Source organism: Myxine glutinosa, chromosome 7 (genome assembly GCF_964187855.1).
Source record: "Myxine glutinosa chromosome 7, kmMyxGlut1.1, whole genome shotgun sequence".
NCBI classification, from domain to species: Eukaryota; Metazoa; Chordata; class Myxini; order Myxiniformes; family Myxinidae; genus Myxine; species Myxine glutinosa.
The window spans coordinates 36,273,025-36,295,228 of record NC_136267.1 but is presented as its reverse complement, the minus strand read 5'-3'; the positions used below and the strand labels follow the sequence as shown (position 1 = coordinate 36,295,228).

The following is a 22,204-nucleotide window of genomic DNA, read 5'->3' as shown; positions in this document are numbered from 1 at the left end:
CAATCGAGGGGAAACTTCACAGATCTGTTCAGCATGTCAATCCACTAAAATGTCCTTTTGGAATTTGCGATAGCTCACGTGGTTTGGCAGATATCGTTAAACGAAAATATTTTAAAAATGGATATCTCTTGAATCGCTTTATTGATCGATGTGAAACTTCATACTACAGTAGAAGTCATGAAGAGTAACAAGTGTGCAAAATTTCAAGATGATTGGATGTACGGTCTGGAAGCTAGAAGTTGTTATTGTGTGAAGAAGAAGAGGCGTCGTGTGCGGATTTAATTATTTATCACATGTACAGACTGAAAGCATCGTTGGACACGACCTGTTGCGGTCATTTTAACCTCAAATAAAATTCTAATTTAAGATTTGTCAATAGCTGAAGTATATTAACAAACGAATAAAACAGATTTGGTCAAATTCTGACTTTTTAAACTCGATCGCATTTGACAGAGTTGTAACAAGCTGAGGAAGAAGAAACCTTGCATTGGCTTCTCCAATGTGCCATAAAAAAATGGATATCTTGAATCGCTAGTACCTCAGACCGTGAGTTGGTAATAATTTATATAATTCACACAGTGCAATACGTGCAGGCTGCTCCACGGAGCGACCTTGCGGGCTTATCAACGAGGCGAGGCGTGACACACGTGTCTCAGCATACCTCAGATCAAGTTTGAAAACCAGCATCAACCGTGCATAAATTTGCATATTCGATCATTTTTGACAAAGTTATGGCACTTTGAACTTTGGTAGGGGACATGTATTGCAGCGCAATACTCAGAATGCTTGTTTTTCAAGATATTCTGCTCACATGGTTCAGACATACATGGTGGTGGCCATCTTGGATTTTGACGTGGGTTGCACTCACACAACAAATTAGAATTCGGTCCTTTGCTTACGCACGCACGTTAGCGCACACGGACGGAGGGGAAAACCATAGTCCCCCTTTCGCTCCGCGGTGCGACGGGGGACAATAAACCCAACAACGGGTGTGAGCCTCCCCTTCATATAGGGGAGGGTTAATTAACAAGTTTTAGGATGGGAGAGCCTAAACAAGTCTGGCAATGTAAAATGTGCTGAATGTAATTTCATCAAGCTGGGAAGTACCAACCACATAAGACCAATTACAGGGTTTGCACAGCTTTGGAAGACCAAATTTCCGGGAGTTTTGCAGAACAAAAAGTTGTTTTCCAGGATCTTTAATGCAAATGTTTCATGTAAAGTGACAATGGAATAAATTACAGAAATAAGAAAAAGAGCAGAGAGTGAAAACCCTCGCCAGGATGTATTTTCAGTCGTTTTTAAGGCTTTTGTGTTAAAAACAAATATGGCTGCCGAACCACCTGATCGATGACGTCAGCATTGTTTTTTCTCCACTAATTTATTTTGAGATTATGCTCACAAGAAATTTAATCTTGATCGGATTCCGTTTTGTACTTGTCAAATTATGACGTCATAATGGAGGCACCATGACATCATTAACATATTTTATTCCCCATGGAGAGTTCTTTACAATGAGCCGTCAATTTTTTCGATTCAGCGCTTTTGGAGATACAGAGGTGCAAAGTTTTTCGATTTTTCCAAGATGGCGGCCGAACAACGTGACTGACATCATTATTTAAAAAAATTATGCAGGTGGAGTTGCACCTCTGGTGAAAATTTCCTGTCAATCAGACCAACGGTTGCAGAGAAAATCATATTTATTCTGTGCAGACAAACGGACTCAAATGCAATACCCTCTCCTCGGGTGAGGGTAACGAGAACAGTACTCGGTAGAGAGCATACCTCCACCTGGTGAACAGTTTATGTTTTGTATCCACTGAAAGGCCGGATCTGGATTCGGACCTGAACCAAAATGTAATCAGCTTGTTCTCTTCACCGAACCAACTCATCCACTAAGTTTATTCACGATTCGTTGAAACTTAAAAAAAAAAGAAAAAGTTATATGTCGCTTTTCATGCGAACTCAATGGTGAAGAATCACTTTAAAATTTCTAACATGCAAATCCGGATCTTCACCAAAATCTAATCATTTCGTCCTGGTCACATACGCCACATCTCTGCTAAATTTCGTCCGAATCGGTCCACAACTGAGATATCTTGTTCACACACAAACAGGGGTGAAAACATCACCTCCATCCACCTTTGGTGGCAGAGGTAAAAATGAAACCTTGTTTATTTTTTGGTATTCCTTATTCCATTGGATATTTCGGTGACTAGAAACCCACTCCGTCGGGAGCAGCCTTGGGGGAGGGTGGAGGAGGTGGTGAAATATATTTTGTGCTGCGACTAATAATGCCCCCGACTTGAAGCAGGGGTCAAGTAAACCACTTGTGCTGTGGTACGTGTACGTCATTTCCTCAACTACGTTAATGAACTGGTGACGTTTGCTGGAATCCCCTCTCCCATAGAGCAAAACCAGAACATTCACTGCACCTGATACTTTCTTTACATTTCTCTGCTTGGTAGATATTATACAGGACTTGGAGGGACAATTCCTGCCTATGCAGTGGCGCCACTTATTCTCACCTCAACCAAACTTATCCAAAACCTCCTTTCTGTGTCAAAGACCTCACTTTCCACAACGTTTTTGCACTTTGTTCACCACTAGCTTTTCCTCTTGGGAAACATGGTAAAACATGTAAAGTTGAAAACGCAGTAAAGGCCCAAGGGTCAAATATTTTTGGTCTGAATGGATAAATGCCAGAGGCCATTGTTACGGACTCGTCACTTCCGTTGTGGTGGTTTTCATCCACTGTAAATATTTCTGATTCCAGGTACTATTATTGTTTTCAAAAGGTTTATTGTTCATGAATTGTTTTCAAAAGGTAAAAAAGTGAATGTTAAAAGAAACAGGAAATCGGCTCGGGAGCCGGACGACGAAGAGGAAGAGGAGAAAAAGAAGGCGGAGCGAGTGAGTCAGACAAGGAGCCGAGCTATTTGCGGCCTGGAGCGAACGTTGGTGAACAACAGTCACTAGCGAACTTTCGGATTTCCCAGGAAAGGGATTCCTGCGACAGAGGGGTTATCGCTGTGACAGATTAACCTGCGTGTCAGGTTTTGCGATAGATTCAGGAGAGAATCATCCTCGTGCCGTTGAGCCACGAGACCGGGCCGTCGGCCATTTTGACTCGTGCAGGACTTGCGCTTCGCTCACGGTTTCGTCTCCTTTCGACCATTTTCACCGCATTCAGACGTCGATCTGGGGTGTGTGTGTGTGACGTGGCTTTTGAGTAGAAAGTCTGCGTGTCGCCGACTGTGAGCTGTGGAACGTCCATACCCGAGGGTGTGATTTCCCAGTCGCCTTGAGGGCACCTTTGTGCATCTTTGGCTGTGTGACTGTTCTTGCCATCTGAACGGGATTCTGGTCTCGATTGGACATCGCTCTGGCGATCGCTGGAGCGAATCAACTTTGTCTTGAAGCCGGGAATAAGAGACATTGGGGATGTTGTTTCACTCACCTGGAGCACAGTGAGTTATATACAGTAATACCCAGGCCTACGTCATTAATTGGTTCCATAAGCCGTGACGTAACTCGGTTTTTGACGTAAACCGGGCGTAATGCCTTTTAGCTCTTTCACAAGCCTCGATCTTGTATACAAAAAAAAAAAAAAAAAAAAAAAAGCCTTAAAATGAAGACACACACCGTAAAACGAGTAAATAACTCGCGAAAGTATATAACTATCGCTAAACCTTAAAGAACACTAAAAACACATAAATAAATGAATTTGTAAAGAATAATAAATAAAATTAATAAGATTATGTAATTCACCTTAAACATGGCGTCTCTTCTGAACACAAACACACCTTTTAGCAGTCTTATCCGGCGGCGCTTTTTCAGTGACGTATGCGAGATTACGTTCCCTATCATGAATGATGGTCGATACCGTCGACCGTGGCAGCCCTAAGGCATAGACCTTATCGCGAATCGGTAAATATCAACAGAGGGTGCTCCACCGCAAAGCATGATGGGATCGAAAAGGGGGCAAACGTAAACACGAACCCAGAAGAGGAAGCATCTGTCTACGATCGACGCTGTGCTTACGGAAAGGAAGATGGCTAATGTGAAAGAAATTCAGCGTTTTTTGGCATTAAAATCCAGCGATTTAAAGAAATATTTGAGGGAAAGGGGGGTTCCCATTGGAGAAGAGAAACAACCTGCTTATGCAAGAACAGTTCCTGAATGTTGAAACCTCGATCGGCCATGCAAATATCGCCGGGCTGGAACTTGTCTACAATGTTCGTCATCTTTACAATTTTTTTGTCCGACGTGTTTCCTCCTGTAGGTTTGGAAATGTATGAAATTGTTCCGCGGTGTGTAATACCAAGCAGTCTGTCAAAGTGACAGCGACCGCCGGCGGCGCTATTGCCCCTTTCCGATCCCATGACGCATTGCGGTTCCGATTCGCGATAAGGTCTATGCGCTATCACCGACACTTTTTCACCTTTTAATCAGATTTAACTTATCTTCCATCGTAACCACATTACGCTTGGAAACACTAGCATTATCGTTCTTAGGACCCATGGCTGACACAGACACAGTAAAGGAATACTGTCCGTCTCCTCTGTTTTGAATGAGAATCAGCAGCTGCGCAGCATACGTACAGTATACTGTACGTACATTTATATATATTTTTAATGTGCTTTTTCTTGTATTTTAAATTGTTTTTTAGCTTCTTTTATTGTTAATTTATGTACTATTTTATTTATTTGAAATATATTTTTAAGGGAAATTTTTTTTTTTGACGTCCGCAGGAGTGACGTAAAGTCGCACATAATGACGTTCGCTGAACTGAAATTTACTCTAGAAGAGTGGCGTAAAGTCGGATTTGACTTACAAAACTGATGGCACCATCATAGGATATATATTGATTGTACTTTTGATTGCTATCATTAGAAGAACCACCTTTAGAGGCCATTTTTCCCTGCAGAGCAGGGGTTGGCCTTTTTGGGCACCTTGGTCCCCTTTTTGAAGCAATGTTTTTTGGCCGGATGCCCTTCCTGCCACCAACCCTGTTAGTCGACTCTTGCGACACACAGGGAATTACCAGTGAACTGGTACTCAATTTGCCGACATCGGAAGGATGACAGGCTGAGTCAACCCCCCTGGCGTTAATTCAGCGATCGACCAGGATTCGAACCCAGGATCCTCAGATCCCAAGCCGGCACCCTAACCACGAAGCCAACATCAGGCTTGTACTTGATGGATTGCTTGCTTGATTGCTATCATTGTTGTACTGTTATTCTTGTGTGATCTTAATACAATATTTGTTTGTGAGTAACAATTGGGGTGGCTTCTCCATTGATTTTTGACATACAGAATAACACATTTTTCTGCTGTGACTCCTCTCGGGGCTCGGAGGTACACCGTGACCAGGGGGTCGGGGAGGAGCACGTAACACCATGAACACGTAATTGGTGGCAGAGAATAGAACAGAGGAGATGAACTCAAGAATCATTTAGCAACTAAATTAGCACCATGTAAATGGAGGATTAAGATCCGCTCAACATGTGTCCATGACCAGACACAGAAACCATTTCAGGGTCCCCATACAGAGAAACCATTTCGGGGTCCCCAGACACAGAAACCATTTCGGGGTCCCCAGACACAGAAACCATTTCGGGGTCCCCAGACACAGAAACCATTTCGGGGTCCCCAGACACAGAAACCATTTCGGGGTCCCCAGACACAGAAACCATTTCGGGGTCCCCAGACACAGAAACCATTTCGGGGTCCCCAGACACAGAAACCATTTCGGGGTCCCCAGACACAGAAACCATTTCGGGGTCCCCAGACATAGACACCATTTCGGGGTCCCCAGACATAGAAACCATTTCGGGGTCCACAGACATAGAAACGATTTCGGGGTCCCCAGACATAGAAACCATTTTTGGGTCCCCAGACATAGAAACCATTTTTGGGTCCCCAGACATGAAAAAATCTTTTGGGGTCCCCAGACCGAGAAACCATTTTGGGGTCCCCAGACATAGAAACCATTTTGGGGTCCCCAGACATAGAAACCATTTTGGGGTCCCCAGACAGAGAAACCATTTCGGGGTCCCCAGACACAGAAACCATTTCGGGGTCCCCAGACACAGAAACCATTTCGGGGTCCCCAGACACAGACACCATTTCGGGGTCCCCAGACATAGAAACCATTTCAGGGTCCCCAGACACAGAAACCATTTTGGGGTCCCCAGACCCAGAAACCATTTCGGGGTCCCCAGACCGAGAAACCATTTCGGGGTCCCCAGACATAGAAACCATTTCGGGGTCCCCAGACATAGAAACCATTTCGAGGTCCCCAGACATAGAAACCATTTTGGGGTCCCCAGACATAGAAACCATTTTGGGGTCCCCAGACGGAGAAAACATTTCGGGGTCTCCAGACCACAACACAACAACATGCATTTTAAAGGCCATTTTCCCTGCTAGAGCAGGGGTTAGCCTTGCGGTCCCCATGACAATCTTCTCCATTTTGCCCTATTTTCTGCATCTCTCCTTGTTTTAACCCCATTGCCCGCATTTCTTCTTCCACCATCTTTCGCCAAGTCTTTCTCGGTCTTCCCCGTCCTCTACTTCCTTCTACATTCATTTCCATCACTCTTCTCAACCAGTCACTTTCATCCTTCCTCAACACATGACCAAACCATCTCAACCTGTTCCTCTTCACAGCATCAATCACAGACTCTATTCCCATCATCTTTCGCAATTCATCATTTGTCTTCCTCTCTCTCAACGATACTCCGCACATCCATCGAACCATTCGCATTTCCACCCTTTCCAACCTTCGTTGCTGCTCTACGTTCATTACCCATGTCTCGCTCCCATAAATCATAACACTTCTCACACATGCAGCATACACCTTCCCCTTCAGCTTCAACGACACTCCCCTCAACAGCATGCCACTCAGTTCCCGAAACTTCTTCCATGCACATCTCACTCTAGCAACCGTTGCCAAGTCTGATCCACCATCTCCATTCAGCATGTCTCCGAGGTCGCAAAATGTTTTCACACCTTCCAGCTTCACGCCGTCTCCAAGATCCAACTCAACATTTCCTCTATCTGCAGCTCCCTCTGTGCACACCTTACATTTGAATGTAGCTGCCACACTGGTTAATGACCCTCTCAGACCACTACGTTTTTGATGAACCCACTCAGCGCACATGGTACATTGAATGGAGTTCACTCCGACACCCTTCCTGCACACAGCACAGGCCACTTCCCAGTTCTTTCCACCTCACCACATGCTTTACCACTTGCCATCACCTTTGTCTTTCCGATATTCACCTTCAGACCTTTTGTCTCCATACATTCCTTCCACTTGTTCATCTTTTCCTTCAGTCCATCCATACTTTCTGCAATCAACACCAGATCATCTGCAAACAACAACTCCCATGGTAAACCCTCCTTTACGTTCTGAGCCAGCACCTCCATCACAGCTACAAATAGTAGTGGACTTAGTACCAGTCTGGACAAATAGTAGTGGTCTCTAGACCGGCAAACCATTTTGGGGTCCCCAGACAGAGAAACCATTTTGGGGCCCCCAGACAGAGAAACCATTTCAGGGTCACCAGACAGAGAAACCATTTCAGGGTCACCAGACAGAGAAACCATTTTGGAGTCCCCAGACAGAGAAACCATTTTGGGGTCCCCAGACAGAGAAACCATTTTGGGGTCCCCAGACAGAGAAACCATTTTGGGGTCCCCAGACAGAGAAACCATTTCGGGGTCCCCAGACAGAGAAACCATTTCGGGGTCCCCAGACAGAGAAACCATTTCGGGGTCCCCAGACATAGAAACCATTTCGGGGTCCCCAGACAGAGAAACCATTTTGGGGTCCCCAGACATAGAAACCATTTCGGGATCCCCAGACAGAGAAACCATTTCGGGGTCCCCAGACATAGAAACCATTTCGGGGTCCCCAAACATAGAAACCATTTCGGGGTCCCCAGACATGAAAAAACCTTTTGGGGTCCCCAGACCGAGAAACCATTTTGGGGTCCCCAGGCCGAGAAACCATTTCGGGGTCCCCAGACCGAGAAACCATTTCGGGGTCCCCAGACAGAGAAACCATTTCGGGGTCCCAGACAGAGAAACCATTTTGGGGTCCCCAGACAGAGAAACCATTTTGGGGCCCCCAGACAGAGAAACCATTTTGGGGTCCCCAGACTAAGAAACCATTTTGGGGTCCCCAGACATAGAAACCATTTCGGGATCCCCAGACAGAGAAACCATTTCGGGGGTCCCCAGACAGAGAAACCATTTCGGGGGTCCCCAGACAGAGAAACCATTTCGGGGTCCCCAGACAGAGAAACCATTTCGGGGTCCCCAGACAGAGAAACCATTTCGGGGTCCCCAGACAGAGAAACCATTTCGGGGTCCCCAGACAGAGAAACCATTTCGGGGGTCCCCAGACAGAGAAACCATTTCGGGGGTCCCCAGACAGAGAAACCATTTCGGGGGTCCCCAGACAGAGAAACCATTTCGGGGGTCCCCAGACAGAGAAACCATTTCGGGGTCCCCAGACAGAGAAACCATTTCGGGGTCCCCAGACAGAGAAACCATTTCGGGGTCCCCAGACAGAGAAACCATTTCGGGGTCCCCAGACAGAGAAACCATTTCGGGGTCCCCAGACAGAGAAACCATTTCGGGGTCCCCAGACAGAGAAACCATTTAGGCTCGGCGTGAATTTAACTTAATTCCCTGGGGAATATGATAATTGGTAACATTCTCTTAAAGAGGCCGGCTATTCTCGATTTTGCAAGACTTTAAAGGACTTGGACAACTTTCTTTTTTTTTGAACTTTCCAGTACTGGAAAATGCCTCTTCATTTTTCCAGGAAATTCAAGGACTCTGCAAACCCTGAACGACCACACAAGAGTACAGGTAACCGATGTCCTTCAACGGGACTCAAGTAAAGATCCAAATTTCATTTTTTGATCAACATACCAATATTTGAAATTTAACTCAAACCTTCAGCGGTCACGACATCGGACCTGAGTGTCACCTGCTCAGGAGCAATCGTGGGTGGTTGCGATTGTCTTTTTTGATTAACTTTTCTCAAATATAAAAACAAACATTAGTATTTATATGAATTTTAATGAGCAAATGCAGAGGCCGGACATGCTGCCAGGTACAACATAAAATACCATTTACTTTTCACTTGTCTCAGACTTTGACTTGGAGGCACGGAGAGATGACAGTCGTCGACGCTTCGTGATTTGCTCATGCCGCTTCTCCTTCCCTTCCTTCATGCGTTTGGCGAGCAAGCGTGCGTATTCTGCCTTCTCCTCCTCGTTCTTGAGCGAGCGGCGCTTCTTGAGTGCGATGCGGCGACGTTTGTGCTGCAGTACCCGAGGAGTGACCAGTCGCTGGATCTTGGGTGCCTTGGAGCGTGGCTTCTTTCCTACAAGGTGAGAATATACGCTCAGAATGACTGACAAAATGATGAGAACGGTGGAGTGGAAGACGCCGCAACACCCACCACTCGCTCACCTTCACGGATAATGGGTCGACGGACCACATACTGGCGCACATCGTCTTCCTTGGACAGGTTGAACAGTTTGCGAATCTTGCTCGCCCGTTTCGGGCCGAGGCGCCGTGGGACAGTGGTGTCAGTCAAGCCTGGGATCTCACGCTCACCTGGATGAGAACAAAATAAAAATAAAAGTCACCGCACAAAGATGTACAGTTAAAGATAAACAGTAAAAAACGAATTTGACAACACTTACCTTTGCGAACAATAACCAAGTTGAGGACACTGAGATTGGCATCGACAATGCACCCACGAACAGACTTGCGCCTGCGCTCCCCGGTACGCCGTGGCCGATAGCAGGAATGACCCTTGCTGAGGAGCAGGCGGACACGACCATTGGTCAACACCCCCTGCTTCATCGGGAATCCCTGCTTGTCATTTCCTCCGCTGATCCGCACAAGGTATCCCTGAAGTTGAAAACAGATTGCATGGTTATTACACAACCAACAACATATAAATAGTCATCGATATAACATTTTAAAAAGCACGAGGTTGGGTGAAGCTTCAGTGAACCCAAGTCACAATTTCTATTACGTACTGTTTGAACATCAGTTGCACCATGGCTGTCTATAAATTACGTACTATCGTGCGAATCCCTCAAGGTTAACACCAGGAACCGCGCGCAGAAGACCGAACGGATTTAATTGAGGCGACGACCAACTCGGATTCGGCTATAAAACGCGGGGGCGGGCAGAAGTGAAGAAGAAGAAGAGGCGGAAGCGCTAACCTGGAGAGGGAATGAACTCAAACGAACACGGGTTTAACAAGGAATGGAAAGTAATGCAAGGGTTTATTTTAAATAAAGGTCGGGACAGGGAAACGCGATGATAAATGTAATAATGATCCTAAATCGGGATCCCGCACACCTCACTTCAGAAACGAACAAAGGACTGAATTAATAAAAGAAATGTCTCGTCGTGTACTTGTGAAATGTGGTGCGTCTTATCTTTGTCTGTAGTCGAGTCCGCCGCCCAACGCGGCTCCAAGCTCCGGCACGAAGAAACCCTTCGTCCGCTCGCTCGCACGCTTCGCCAGGCCTCGATGGGACTCGCTCCGCGACACGTCAGGAGGTCCCTCGCTCCAGTACCAACAGCACCGGATCCCGCTCCAAGTACCACGACGAACCAACATCACCCAGCACGAAGCACGAAGGTCCAGCACGCGAGAAGGAAGAGCCAATGAAGACCAGAGACAAGCGAAGAAGGGGAAGGGCTTCAAGCACAGAAATCTCCAATACGAAGAGGTCCAGCACGCAGAGTCCAAGAGAGAGCAAAGAGAGCAAAAGAGACAAAATGTCGTGCAGCGCACCCCCCTTTGTTACCTTCCCTCTGACGTCAGTCGCAGCGCGCCACCAATCAGAGCCTCGTAGCTGTCCACCGTCCACTGAACCTTCTAGCGCCTTCACACCAATGAACAACCTCCTTCTCAGGTGCGTCTTCGTGCCTCCCACCCTGATTGGCTGGAGGTTCGCGCCTTCCGCGACAACCAATCACAGTACACTTGAGCGTGGTTACAACACGTCTCACACGATGTTGCTAGGCCAGCTGGTGGTGCGGCTGGCGGCGGCCATCCGGCGGTGCCCCGATCTGGCTTCCTGCCGGTCTTCTTCCAAGCTCATTGTAAGGGATGGGGAATTATTTGCTGTTGCACTAAGGGCCTATCTAAGTGTTTATATGTGTGCGTTGCCATAAGGGACAAAGGAATGATTACCAGGTCTGACACACAGGGGTTTATCTTTGTCCCCACAATTATTTAACACCCGAACATCCTTGTATGTTCACAGGTATACACTTCCCCGACAAATCGCCGAAAACACAGAAATTACAGGGTAGATTCCCTATCGCGACAGTCGAAGCATGTCACCGATACAGATCTACCTGGCTGTAGATATTCCTTTACCCCCCGACATAACAGTACTATTGCAACGTACATAAAGACTGCCGAGACCTCTCTACTCCCTTTGGACACCAACTACTTATTGGAGCATACCTTTTAGATATTTTAAGATCCTTTCGATCCCTTCACCCTTACGGCCCCAACTACAACTGCAACATACCAATCAGACTGTTATAACCCATCGACCCCATATATATAAACATATATTCGGCCTTCAGACATGCAGACCCATTAGAGAGACACCACATAAACATATATAGACTATTCATGGAATATATCGACGATACTCTTTTCAAGTAATGCACAAACTAACGAAACAAACTGGGTACTCTGCTCGTACTATGCATAATTTGAGAAATGTTTGTGCATTTGTTTACTGATCATCTTGAACAGCTGGACAGACAGAGTTGAAAACAGGCGATTATCCCAAGGAAGGTTTTAAGTGGTTAAAAATATCATAGTCCCAGGGGTTCTGGGTGCAGGGAGCACCTTAATTACCTCGGTTACCAAAGGTGCACGGAGGTTATGTTTGTCTATCTGTGAGCAGGTTATTGGCGTCAGGAAGGGCATCCGGCCATAAAAACATTGCCTCAAAAAGAGAACCATGACAATTACAACTACATATGGGCAGGGTACAGCCCGAAGTACCCCGTGGGGGACCCCACTCCCTCTCGTCAAAACTCAAGGTGGGGAACCCGATCGAAGCAAGGGTGGAAATCACTCCATTTATGACGACAAAAAGTCTGATGCCCGACGTGGAGATCAGTTTCTGAGGTTTGGGACATGGAATGTAGGGACAATGACAGGGAGATCAGGAGAAGTGGTGGAAGTATTGGTCAGAAGAATAGTGGACATATGTTGTGTGCAGGAGACGAGATGGAAGGGAAGTGGTGTGAGAATGGTGAAGGGTAGGCAGGGACAGAAATACAAGTTTGTGTGGCAAGGGTGCCCGGAGGGCGTGAATGGTATTGGTGTCCTGTTTTCTGAGGAGTTTGTAGACAGTGTGGTGAGTGTGACGAGAGTTAGTGATACGTTGATGATGATGAAAATGATGATTGGAAAGCTCTTGGTGAACGTCATCTCGGGATATGCTCCGCAGGTTTGTCGGAGCAATGAAGAGAAGGACAAGTTCTGGTGTGCAATAGAGAAGCTGATGGAAAACGTGAAAGATAAGGAAGTTGTTGTGATAGGAGACCTAAATGGACATGTGGGAAGGAGTATGGATGGTTTTGAGGGAGTTCATGGGGGTACGGATATGGTGTGAGAAATGGAGGAGGTGAAAGGATTTTGGAGTTTGCTGATGGAGCTGATTTGTTATACTCAGTTCCAGAAAGAGGAAAATAAGCTTGTTACATACACGTCAGGTGGGTCGACGACAACCGTTGACTACCTGATGGTGCGTAGGCGAGATAGGGGGCACCTCCGGGACACAAAGGTGATCCCGGGGGAGGAGGCTGTTTCACAGCACCACTTGGTTGTCTGCGACAAGAGGGTCAGAAAGCGGTATTCAGGATTGCAAAGCAGATAGCGAAAGAGAGGTGTGATGTGATGGGGGTGAGTTGCTTGAAGGATGAAGTGGGACAAATCGTTGTGGACCCAGATGGAATTAAAGGAAGATGGAAGAGATATATGGAAATACTGTTGAATGCAGAGAATGAATGGGATGGCAACATAAAGAGAAACCCAGTTTTAGGACCGGCAGAGAAGATAACCGAGAAGGGAGTTGAGGAAGCGATAAAAGCAATGAAGAGTAGAAAAGCAGGAGGGCCGACGGGAGTTGTGGGAGATATGTTGAAGGCAGCAGGAAGTTGGGGTGTGAAGAGAATGACAGAGATCTGCAATCTGGTGGTGAAAGAAGGCCGCATTCCAGTGGCTTGGGAACTGAGTACCCTCGTCCCTCTATACAAGGGGAAAGGTGACCCTCTGGACTGTGGCTCGTATCGAGCGATAAAGTTATTGGAGCATGGAATGAAGGTAGTGGAAAGGGTGTTGGAGAGGAGGATAAGGAAGAAAGTGAAGATTGACGAAATGCAGTTTGGATTTATGCCAGGAAGAGGAACAACAGACACGCTCTTTATTGTGAGGCAGTTGCAGGAGAAGTACATCGAGAAGAGGAAGAAGTTGTTTCTTGGGTTTGTTGATCTGGAAAAAGCATTCAATCGGGTTCCACGCGAAGTATTGACATGGGCATTGAGGAAGTTAGGAGTGGAGGAATGGTTGATCAGAGTAGTGATGGCAATGTACAAAAGAGCGCGCACAGCTGTAAGGACGAAGGACGGGAACAGTGGTGAGTTTGAGGTGAAGGTGGGAGTGCATCAGGGGTCGGTACTAAGTCCACTACTATGTGCAGCTGTGATGGAGGTACTGGCTCGGAACGTAAAGGAGGGTTTACCGTGGGAGTTGTTGTATGCAGATGATCTGGTGTTGATTGCAGAAAGTATGGATGGACTGAAGGAGAAGATGAACAGGTGGAAGGAATGTGTGGAGACAAAAGGTCTGAAGGTGAATATCGGAAAAAACAAAGGTGACGGCAAGTGGTAAAGCATGTGGTGAGGTGGAAAGAACTTGGAAGTGGCCATGTGCTATGTGCAGGAAGGGTGTCGGAGTGAACTCAATTCAATGTACAATGTGCGCTGAGTGGGTTCATCAAAAATGTAGTGGTTTGAGAGGGTCATTAACCAGTGTGGCAGCTACATTAAAGTGTAAGGTGTGCACAGAGGGAGCTGCAGATGGAGGAAATGTTGAGTTGGATCTTGGAGACGGCGTGAAGCTGGAAGGTGTGAAAACATTTTGTTACCTAGGAGACATGCTGAATGGAGAAGGTGGATTAGACTCGGCAACGGTTGCTGGAGTGAGATGTGCATGGAAGAAGTTTTGGGAACTGAGTGGCGTGCTCACGAGGAGGGGAGTGTCGTTGAAGCTAAAGGGAAAGGTGTATGCTGCATGTGTGAGAAGTGTTATGATTTATGGGAGCGTAGCTTTGATGTGCCAAACAGATGTACAGATGTATTTATGGGACACATGGGTAATGAACGTAGAGCAGCAACGAAGGCTGGAAAGGGTGGAAATGTGAATGGTCCGGTGGATGTGTGGAGTATCGTTGAGAGAGAGGAAGACAAATGATGAATTGCGAAAGATGATGGGAATAGAGCCTGTGATGGATGCTGTGAAGAGAAACAGTTTGAGATGGTTTGGTCATGTGTTGAGGAAGGATGAAAGTGACTGGTTGAGAAGAGTGATGGAAATGAATGTGGAAGGAAGTAGAGGACGGGGAAGACCGAGAAAGACTTGGCTAAAGATGGTGGAAGAAGAAATGCGGGAAAGGGGGTTAACAAGGAGAGATGCAGAAAATAGGGCAAATGGAGAAGATCGTCATGGGGACTGCAAGGCTAACCCCCGCTCTAGCAGGGAAAATGGCCTTAAAATGCCTGTTGTTGTTGTATCTGTGAGCAGGATATCTCATGAAGATTTTCAAGCTTCTTCTTCTTCAGTACATCTGCCATGAACAAGTCGAGTGGATTCTCGCCGAAACCCGCTCTACCGACTCGTAAGTCCAGCTTTTGCTTTTATAAAGTTTTACTGAAAATCTAACTAATGATCATGTTATGTGTGATGGAATATAATGGCAACGATAAGTCAGAGGTTGTTGCAACAAAGACATGTAAAAATTTTTAAAGATTACATCACCCCCTACCAGAACTTGGGATTAGAGAGGGGTGGGGGGCACAAAAAACAGGCATTAAAATGTGAAAGTTATTTGTTGCTGTCAAACTTTGCATGATAGTTATGGAGATCAATGATCATTTCATAGTTTTCTCCGTTTCTGTACATCTGCTTGGCACATAAAAGCTACACGTGTTTATTATCTTGTGGGAAAACATACATACTTGCACCATCTTTAGATGTATTGCTACCTACCACCAGCAACACTACATCTAGCTGGCATTTTAAGTACTTTTTCAGAGTTCAGAGTGTGTATAGGCCGCATGTAAACAAGTCCCACATGGTAGTCAGGTTCACTATGTTTTTTCATTCAAATTTTTGGAGATTACCAAAACTATACATTTTTGGAATATTCAGAGCATGAGGAATCCAAAAATTAATGTTGGCATTTGCGGACACTTTGCGAAAATGACACTCAGGACAGTGATGAAGATCTGTATAGTTAGGTGGCTGAGTGGAAATATCGTTACAGGTTGGATAAAAGTGCCATTTTTGGTACAGAGCTTCCTTTTAGCCTAACTTTTGATTTTAGAAGGGGTGCCACCTGAACGGGGTCATGGATCCGGGTCAGGGGGGCCGGGGGCACTACCCCCCTCCCATATTGCTGAAATACGGGTTTTACTCCAATCCTATATTGTCTATCAGCACAATCTTTTGGTACATAACACTTTTAAGCACTCCATTTCATTTTAGAATGTGAGGTTCCTGAGAACTGTGATGGAGGCTGCAGCCCACCCCCCCCCCCCTCCCAATTTTCTAGCAAAAAAAAAAAGAAGCAGAAATGAGACAGATGTATCTTGCAATGCAGTAGTTCATAGTCTATTTCTTACAGCTGCACTTGCAGAGTGTGGAGCAATCCAGATTTGCATTGCTACATTTGCAGGGAGAACAGTTTCCTCTGCAGGAACATTTGACCAGTTCTCGGCATGCTCTGGAGACCTCTGGAACTGTCATCGACACCGGCACCCAGGATCCTGATTCCTTGGTCCAGCCATAGTCTTCTGGAGATGGAATCACTTGCAGACACCGAGTACTTGTTGTCCAGATTCCTGCCCGATATATTGCCCTTCTTCCATGCTGCAGCAGTGCATCCTGTGTTGGGGGCAGGTTCTCCATTGTTCGATTCTCGTGGCAGAAGAGTTTTCTCCTCGTCTCATTGACAGAACTCAGTGGACTGGATTTGTCACATAGGATTACAGTCAGTCTCTCCAAGATTTGGAATATCTCAGAGCCAACATGCAGCTTTTGGAAAGGATGCTTTGCTAGGTAGGTGAATGCCTCTGTAGCATCATCATACGCCTGCCAAGCCCGCCAGGCTAACCTTTTGCCCTTGCCAAGGAATGTTGATGTTGTGTCACATCCAGAGAATGAATGAAACACAGGCAGGGATTGTGATTTCGATGTCCCAAGACTCTGGCAGATTGAATTGATGTGGTAGTATCTGTATTTCCTTCCCATTCCAAAGGCCACCCAGATATCAGTCGACTGTTGGGCCTTGAGGAGCTCATGGAATTGGCCTACAATGATTACTACAACATCTGTATCTACTGTTCGCACTAACACTTGCTTTGCTCCTTGTTGAAGAGCATGGACAATGTGGACAACGATCCTGGTGTCGGCTTCCTCGTGATTACATTTTCCATGTTGTCTGATCCTGAAGATGACACACTTTCCTCTGAAGTGACTGATATTTTTGCCCTGTGGCCAGTTGAATCTTTCGATCTTTCAAAAGTTGAATCTTTCGATCTAGGCTGTAAAAAAGGCAAACAGCTCCTTCTTGTTGACTGGATCACGAAGATCCGAAGATCACGATCAAGGAAGAGCATCAATGGCTCGAAATGCTTCCACAATTAACAAAAATGATTTATAGGCATCTGCTCCATCAACGCCTTTATCTAAGGACTTCATGGGACACTAACGGTTCATCCTTGTCTTTCTGACAAATGATGCAGGGGCTCCAGTTGAAATCCATGGTGATACGTCGAAGCTGTAAGCACAACATTGAAATGGATGGATTCAACATCAAAGGGCATCAACATCAAACATCAAATGATTCAACATCAAAAAAATTCAGACGTCTGTATTTTATGCTACGTTGAAATTTTACCTGACACAAGCAGAAAGATAACTTGGAGAATTAATGCTGCAACAAAGTGTCGCTGATTTTGTGTGGGCAACAAACGACAGACCTAATCCAAGTGCACCCATCATAAAACGAAAACAACAACACATGTTAACTCAGAAATAAATCTCTAATAACTGCGGACAAAGCCCATATTTTTGACATTGAGAAGTGGGGGGGGGGGGGGGGGGGGCTCCCCCTGGCCCCTCACCTGACCTTTAGCCCCTGTTACAAGGGCCATCACATTCTAAAATGAAATGTTGTGCGTAACTTCGGTTATGAACCCAAAATGGTGTTAATAGACAATGTGAGAAAGGCATAAAACCCGTATTACAGCTACATGGGAGGGGGTTAGTGCCCTTGGCCCCCCTGACCCGGATCCATGACCCCGTTCAGGTGGCACCCCTTCTAAAATCAAAAGTTAGGCCACAAGGAAGCTCTGTACCAAAAATGACACTTTTATCCACCCTGAAACGATAATCGACAAAATTGATGCAAAGCCACCCTACTAGTAAAAGCATATTCCTGAACGGTATAGACCTAGTAGATCCTGTGTATAGGACTTATAGTTCAATCTGATACTAACAAGGCTGCTTTCTTGCTTTATAAACCCAAACCTATAACTTCAAAGGACTTGCAATATCATGTATTATGTAATACAGTTATATCACAAATATAAAGACAATGGTTTTCAATTACCTTTGTTTGTTGCTTTTCTATAATCCTGAGCACTATTCTGAGGACTTTATTGGATTCCTTAACCCAAAAAACATAGGATTAGCATATTTAATTAAGTTTCTAGGTTGACTAGAAGCCGAGATAGCGCAAAATATGTATTTTATGGCGGCCATTTTGAAAATCCAAAATGGCGGCCATGCAGGTGTCTGTGCAAATGCCAACATTGATTTTCGGATTCTGCATGCTCTGATGATTCCAAAAATGTACAGGTTTGCTAATCTCCCAAAATTTGAACGAAATTATATTTGTTAACATAGTGAACCTGACTATAAACGACATAATCAAATCGCTGTCTTTCGGGTGGCGGGGCCAATCGAGCATAAAAGGACACAAAAAAACATCGAAATTTTTCTTCCAATATATTATTCAAGAAAAGAACTAGAACGGCACTCAGTAGGGAGCACACCTCCACCTGGTAGGCAATATCACTCAATGGTGAAGAATCACTTTTAAAAAATTATACTGGCTGGATCCAGATCTGAAATCGAATCGATTCTTCCTTGTCACACACACAACCTGTCCAACAAGTTTGTCCAAGCCCAAGTGGGAACGTGAGGTCAGGGCAGGAATTTAGGAATTTTTTGACTAGGTTGCCAACGATAACTCGCCTACTCTTTGTAAAGGACACTGTGGCAACACACACACACACACACACACACACACACACACACACACACACACACACACACACACACACACACACACACACACACACACACACACACACACACACACACACACACACACACACACACACACACACACACACACACACACACACACACACACACACACACACACACACACACACACACACACACACACACACACACACACACACACACACACAATGATGAATCACCCCACTTGTGGAACACTAGGACGAAAGTTTACAGCTGGGGTCGGATTCTAACCCAGGCTAGACAGCTTGGAGGTGAGTGTGCGTACCTGTGGGCCATCCTGCCAGCCCAAAGGCATCATTCCACCACACGGTAGATTGCAGCCACACGTCATGTGACAACAGCTGTATCGAGCAGATTAGCGATTGAGGAAGAACAAGTACAAAAAGTTTTAATTAAAACAAAAGCCGCGTCGATGTTACACAATGCCTAGATGCAGCTGTGCCTATAACGTCGATGTTACACAATGCCTTAATGCAGCTGTGCCTATAACGTCGATGTTATAGGCACAGGACATTCCTATTGATTCGATTACTTGATGTTATTTTTGTGCAAAGTGAAAATATATCTCGGCAATTTCCCGTGTGTGGCGACGAATTTTTAATATATCTCGGCATTTTCCCGTCTGTTATTTCAGGCGGTGTATGACTGACCATGCCGCGATTTTAAAAATATATATCTCGGCAATTTCCCGTGTGGACACGTGAACGAAGCTATGCTCCTCTCTCCACATTATTGTGACGACGTATAAATTAAATATTTCATCGTGACGATTGTCATCAAATGGACGAATTTTTAATATATCTCGGCATTTTCCCGTCTGTTATTTCAGGCGGTGTATGACTGACCATGCCGCGATTGAAAAAATATATATCTCGGCAATTTCCCGTGTGTGGCGACACGTGAACGAAGCTATGCTCCTCTCTCCACATTATTGTGACGACGTATAAATTAAATATTTCATCGTGACGATTGTCATCAAATGGACGAATTTTTAATATATCTCGGCATTTTCCCGTGTTATTTCAGGCGGTGTATGACAGACCATGCCGCGATTGAAAAAATATATATCTCGGCAATTTCCCGTGTGTGGCGACACGTGAACGAAGCTATGCTCCTCTCTCCACATTATTGTGACGACGTATAAATTAAATATTTCATCGTGACGATTGTCATCAAATGGACGAATTTTTAATATATCTCGGCATTTTCCCGTGTTATTTCAGGCGGTGTATGACTGACCATGCCGCGATTGAAAAAATATATATCTCGGCAATTTCCCGTGTGTGGCGACACGTGAACGAAGCTATGCTCCTCTCTCCACATTATTGTGACGACGTATAAATTAAATATTTCATCGTGACGATTGTCATCAAATGGACGAATTTTTAATATATCTCGGCATTTTCCCGTCTGTTATTTCGGGCGGTGTATGACTGACCATGCCGCGATTGAAAAAAATATATCTTAATGGACTTGAAGTTACAGGCCTTTGAGAATTCATTTCGTTCTATAAAGGGCAACTTTCATCGGATTTTCTTCCCGTTTTTTTTCAACTGAGTCTAAAATATGTTAGCGACTGTGAAAAATGAAATGATATATCGAATTTGATTTGAAATAAAACTGTGTGAGAGAGGAAGACACCACGGGCCTACAAAACAGGCCTCAAAGCTATGCGAGTTAATAAAATGGTGGATATTTGTTTATATGAAGGCTCTCCCAGAATGGGTGGAGCTATGGTTCCCAGAATGGGTGGAGCTTTGAGGTTTTGTCTTCTCTGCAAGAAGAACAACAACAACAACAACAGCAGAGGGCACTCTATGAGCAGCGTCTGCGACGCGGCTAACAACAACAACAACAACAACAACAACAACAACAACAACAACAACAACAGCAGCAGAGGGCACTCTATGAGCAGCGTCTGCGACGCGGCTAAGAAGAAAACACTGAAAAAGTGACGTGTACTATCGACAGGTACAGGTAGCTTCTGATGCATCATTCAGTTTCTTCAGGAACATGTCTCATTGGGCTGGATTTTATCTTCCAACATGACAATGACCCCGGAGCATGCAGTCAATATGGTGAAAACCGATGCGGAATGTAAAAAGGGCTCAAAGATGCCTTTACCTGCACAATGTTGAGGCTACGTGGGATTATATGGACACAAAGTCAAACAACTAAACATGTCGGATGAATTGTGGAATGTGCTTCAAGATATTTTGAACCACATTCCACAGTTCTACATTGATCAAGAGTATGGAATAATGAAAACATACTCCATATAAACCAAAAGGGATCAGATAGCAAATAGGAATGCACCCGGACAGGGTGGGTTTATTCCATACAACAGAGACGTTCATTTAAATATTTTGCTTTATACATCCGTGGCGGTGTAGCTGGCGGTGCTATGCTTGGCGGTTTCATTTCATATAGGAACACGTGTTTTGCTTCGTTTCGCCTACTCAAACTCAGTACACTACGATCGGTAAAAATCATGTTAATAGTCAAACGAAGACTCGGAGAAAGGACAAGCGACACCACATCAGTTTCTCGTACCTTCCATTCATCCCCCAAACAATCCGCAAGCACTTCCGCCGCCATTCGTTTCTCATAGAAGTTCCGGAGTTTACGATCATCGTCGACCTCGATAAGCTTCTGGCAGCCCGTGGCCGGATACGAGATGTTGAGCTGCACAGAGAGAGGGAAGCATCGCCTCAATGGAGTGAACGACACACAGACAGGCCGCCATTAAATTACCGCGCCTTCAATCCGCGGCAATCCGTGTCCATCACAAGACCGTTTCATGCAAAAATCGCAGGAATAACGGCCAGAGACTCTTCGGTACATATCCCGCGTAATATCATTATCCGACTAACTGATCGCATCACATATTCAAGACCACTCATACCAACCTTCATCTCTCCAGAACGAGCTTCAAACACACGGCAGAAAAAGAAAGAAGAAACCGCGCATGCGCAGATGATGATAACGTCTCGCGATATCTTGTTGTATTTTTTTGTCTCGGTTTGTTTTTAATCCTTCTTTTACCGAATAATGTTATATTAAGCAAGATGTTTTTATTTCATTGTTAACTCAAGAAAAAATTGACAGACATGACACGTCTGCACCAACCTAGCTTATAAAAACGAATATATACTCCCCGCTGCGAAGCCCACACGGATAGTAAAGACGAAGTCAAATAACGTGGACGTAGAAAGAGTAGTGAAGGGCAAACGCTGCCTCATTGAAGCTTTGGGGCTTCTTCTTCATTATTGTGCCGGAAAAAGACCCGAAGCTTCGGAGCATTGAAAACGGAGTGCACAGCGACATCTGGTGGTTTGCAGAAGTTATAGCATCATTTAAAATGGAGTGCGGACGAGGCACTGGTATTCCTCACTGTAGTCAGGTTCACTATGTTTTTTCGTTCAAAATCATGGTAGATTAGCAAACCTATACATTTTTAGAAACGTTATTACATGGAAAATCTGAAAATCAATGTTTACATTT

At 45.2% G+C, this 22,204-nt stretch overlaps 1 protein-coding gene across 1 annotated transcript; it reads right to left on the bottom strand.

The window, feature by feature from the left end:
- Nucleotides 1-9,082: 9,082 nt before the first annotated feature.
- Nucleotides 9,083-21,973, bottom strand: RPS6 (ribosomal protein S6). Its single transcript, XM_068122067.2, has 5 exons — nt 21,610-21,973; nt 21,254-21,385; nt 9,735-9,945; nt 9,499-9,645; nt 9,083-9,409 (listed from the first exon to the last, which is right to left on the bottom strand). The coding sequence occupies exons 1-5, from the start codon at nt 21,613-21,615 to the stop codon at nt 9,156-9,158; spliced, it is 750 nt and encodes a 249-aa protein (XP_067978168.1). The 5' UTR covers nt 21,616-21,973; the 3' UTR covers nt 9,083-9,155.
- Nucleotides 21,974-22,204: the final 231 nt, after the last annotated feature.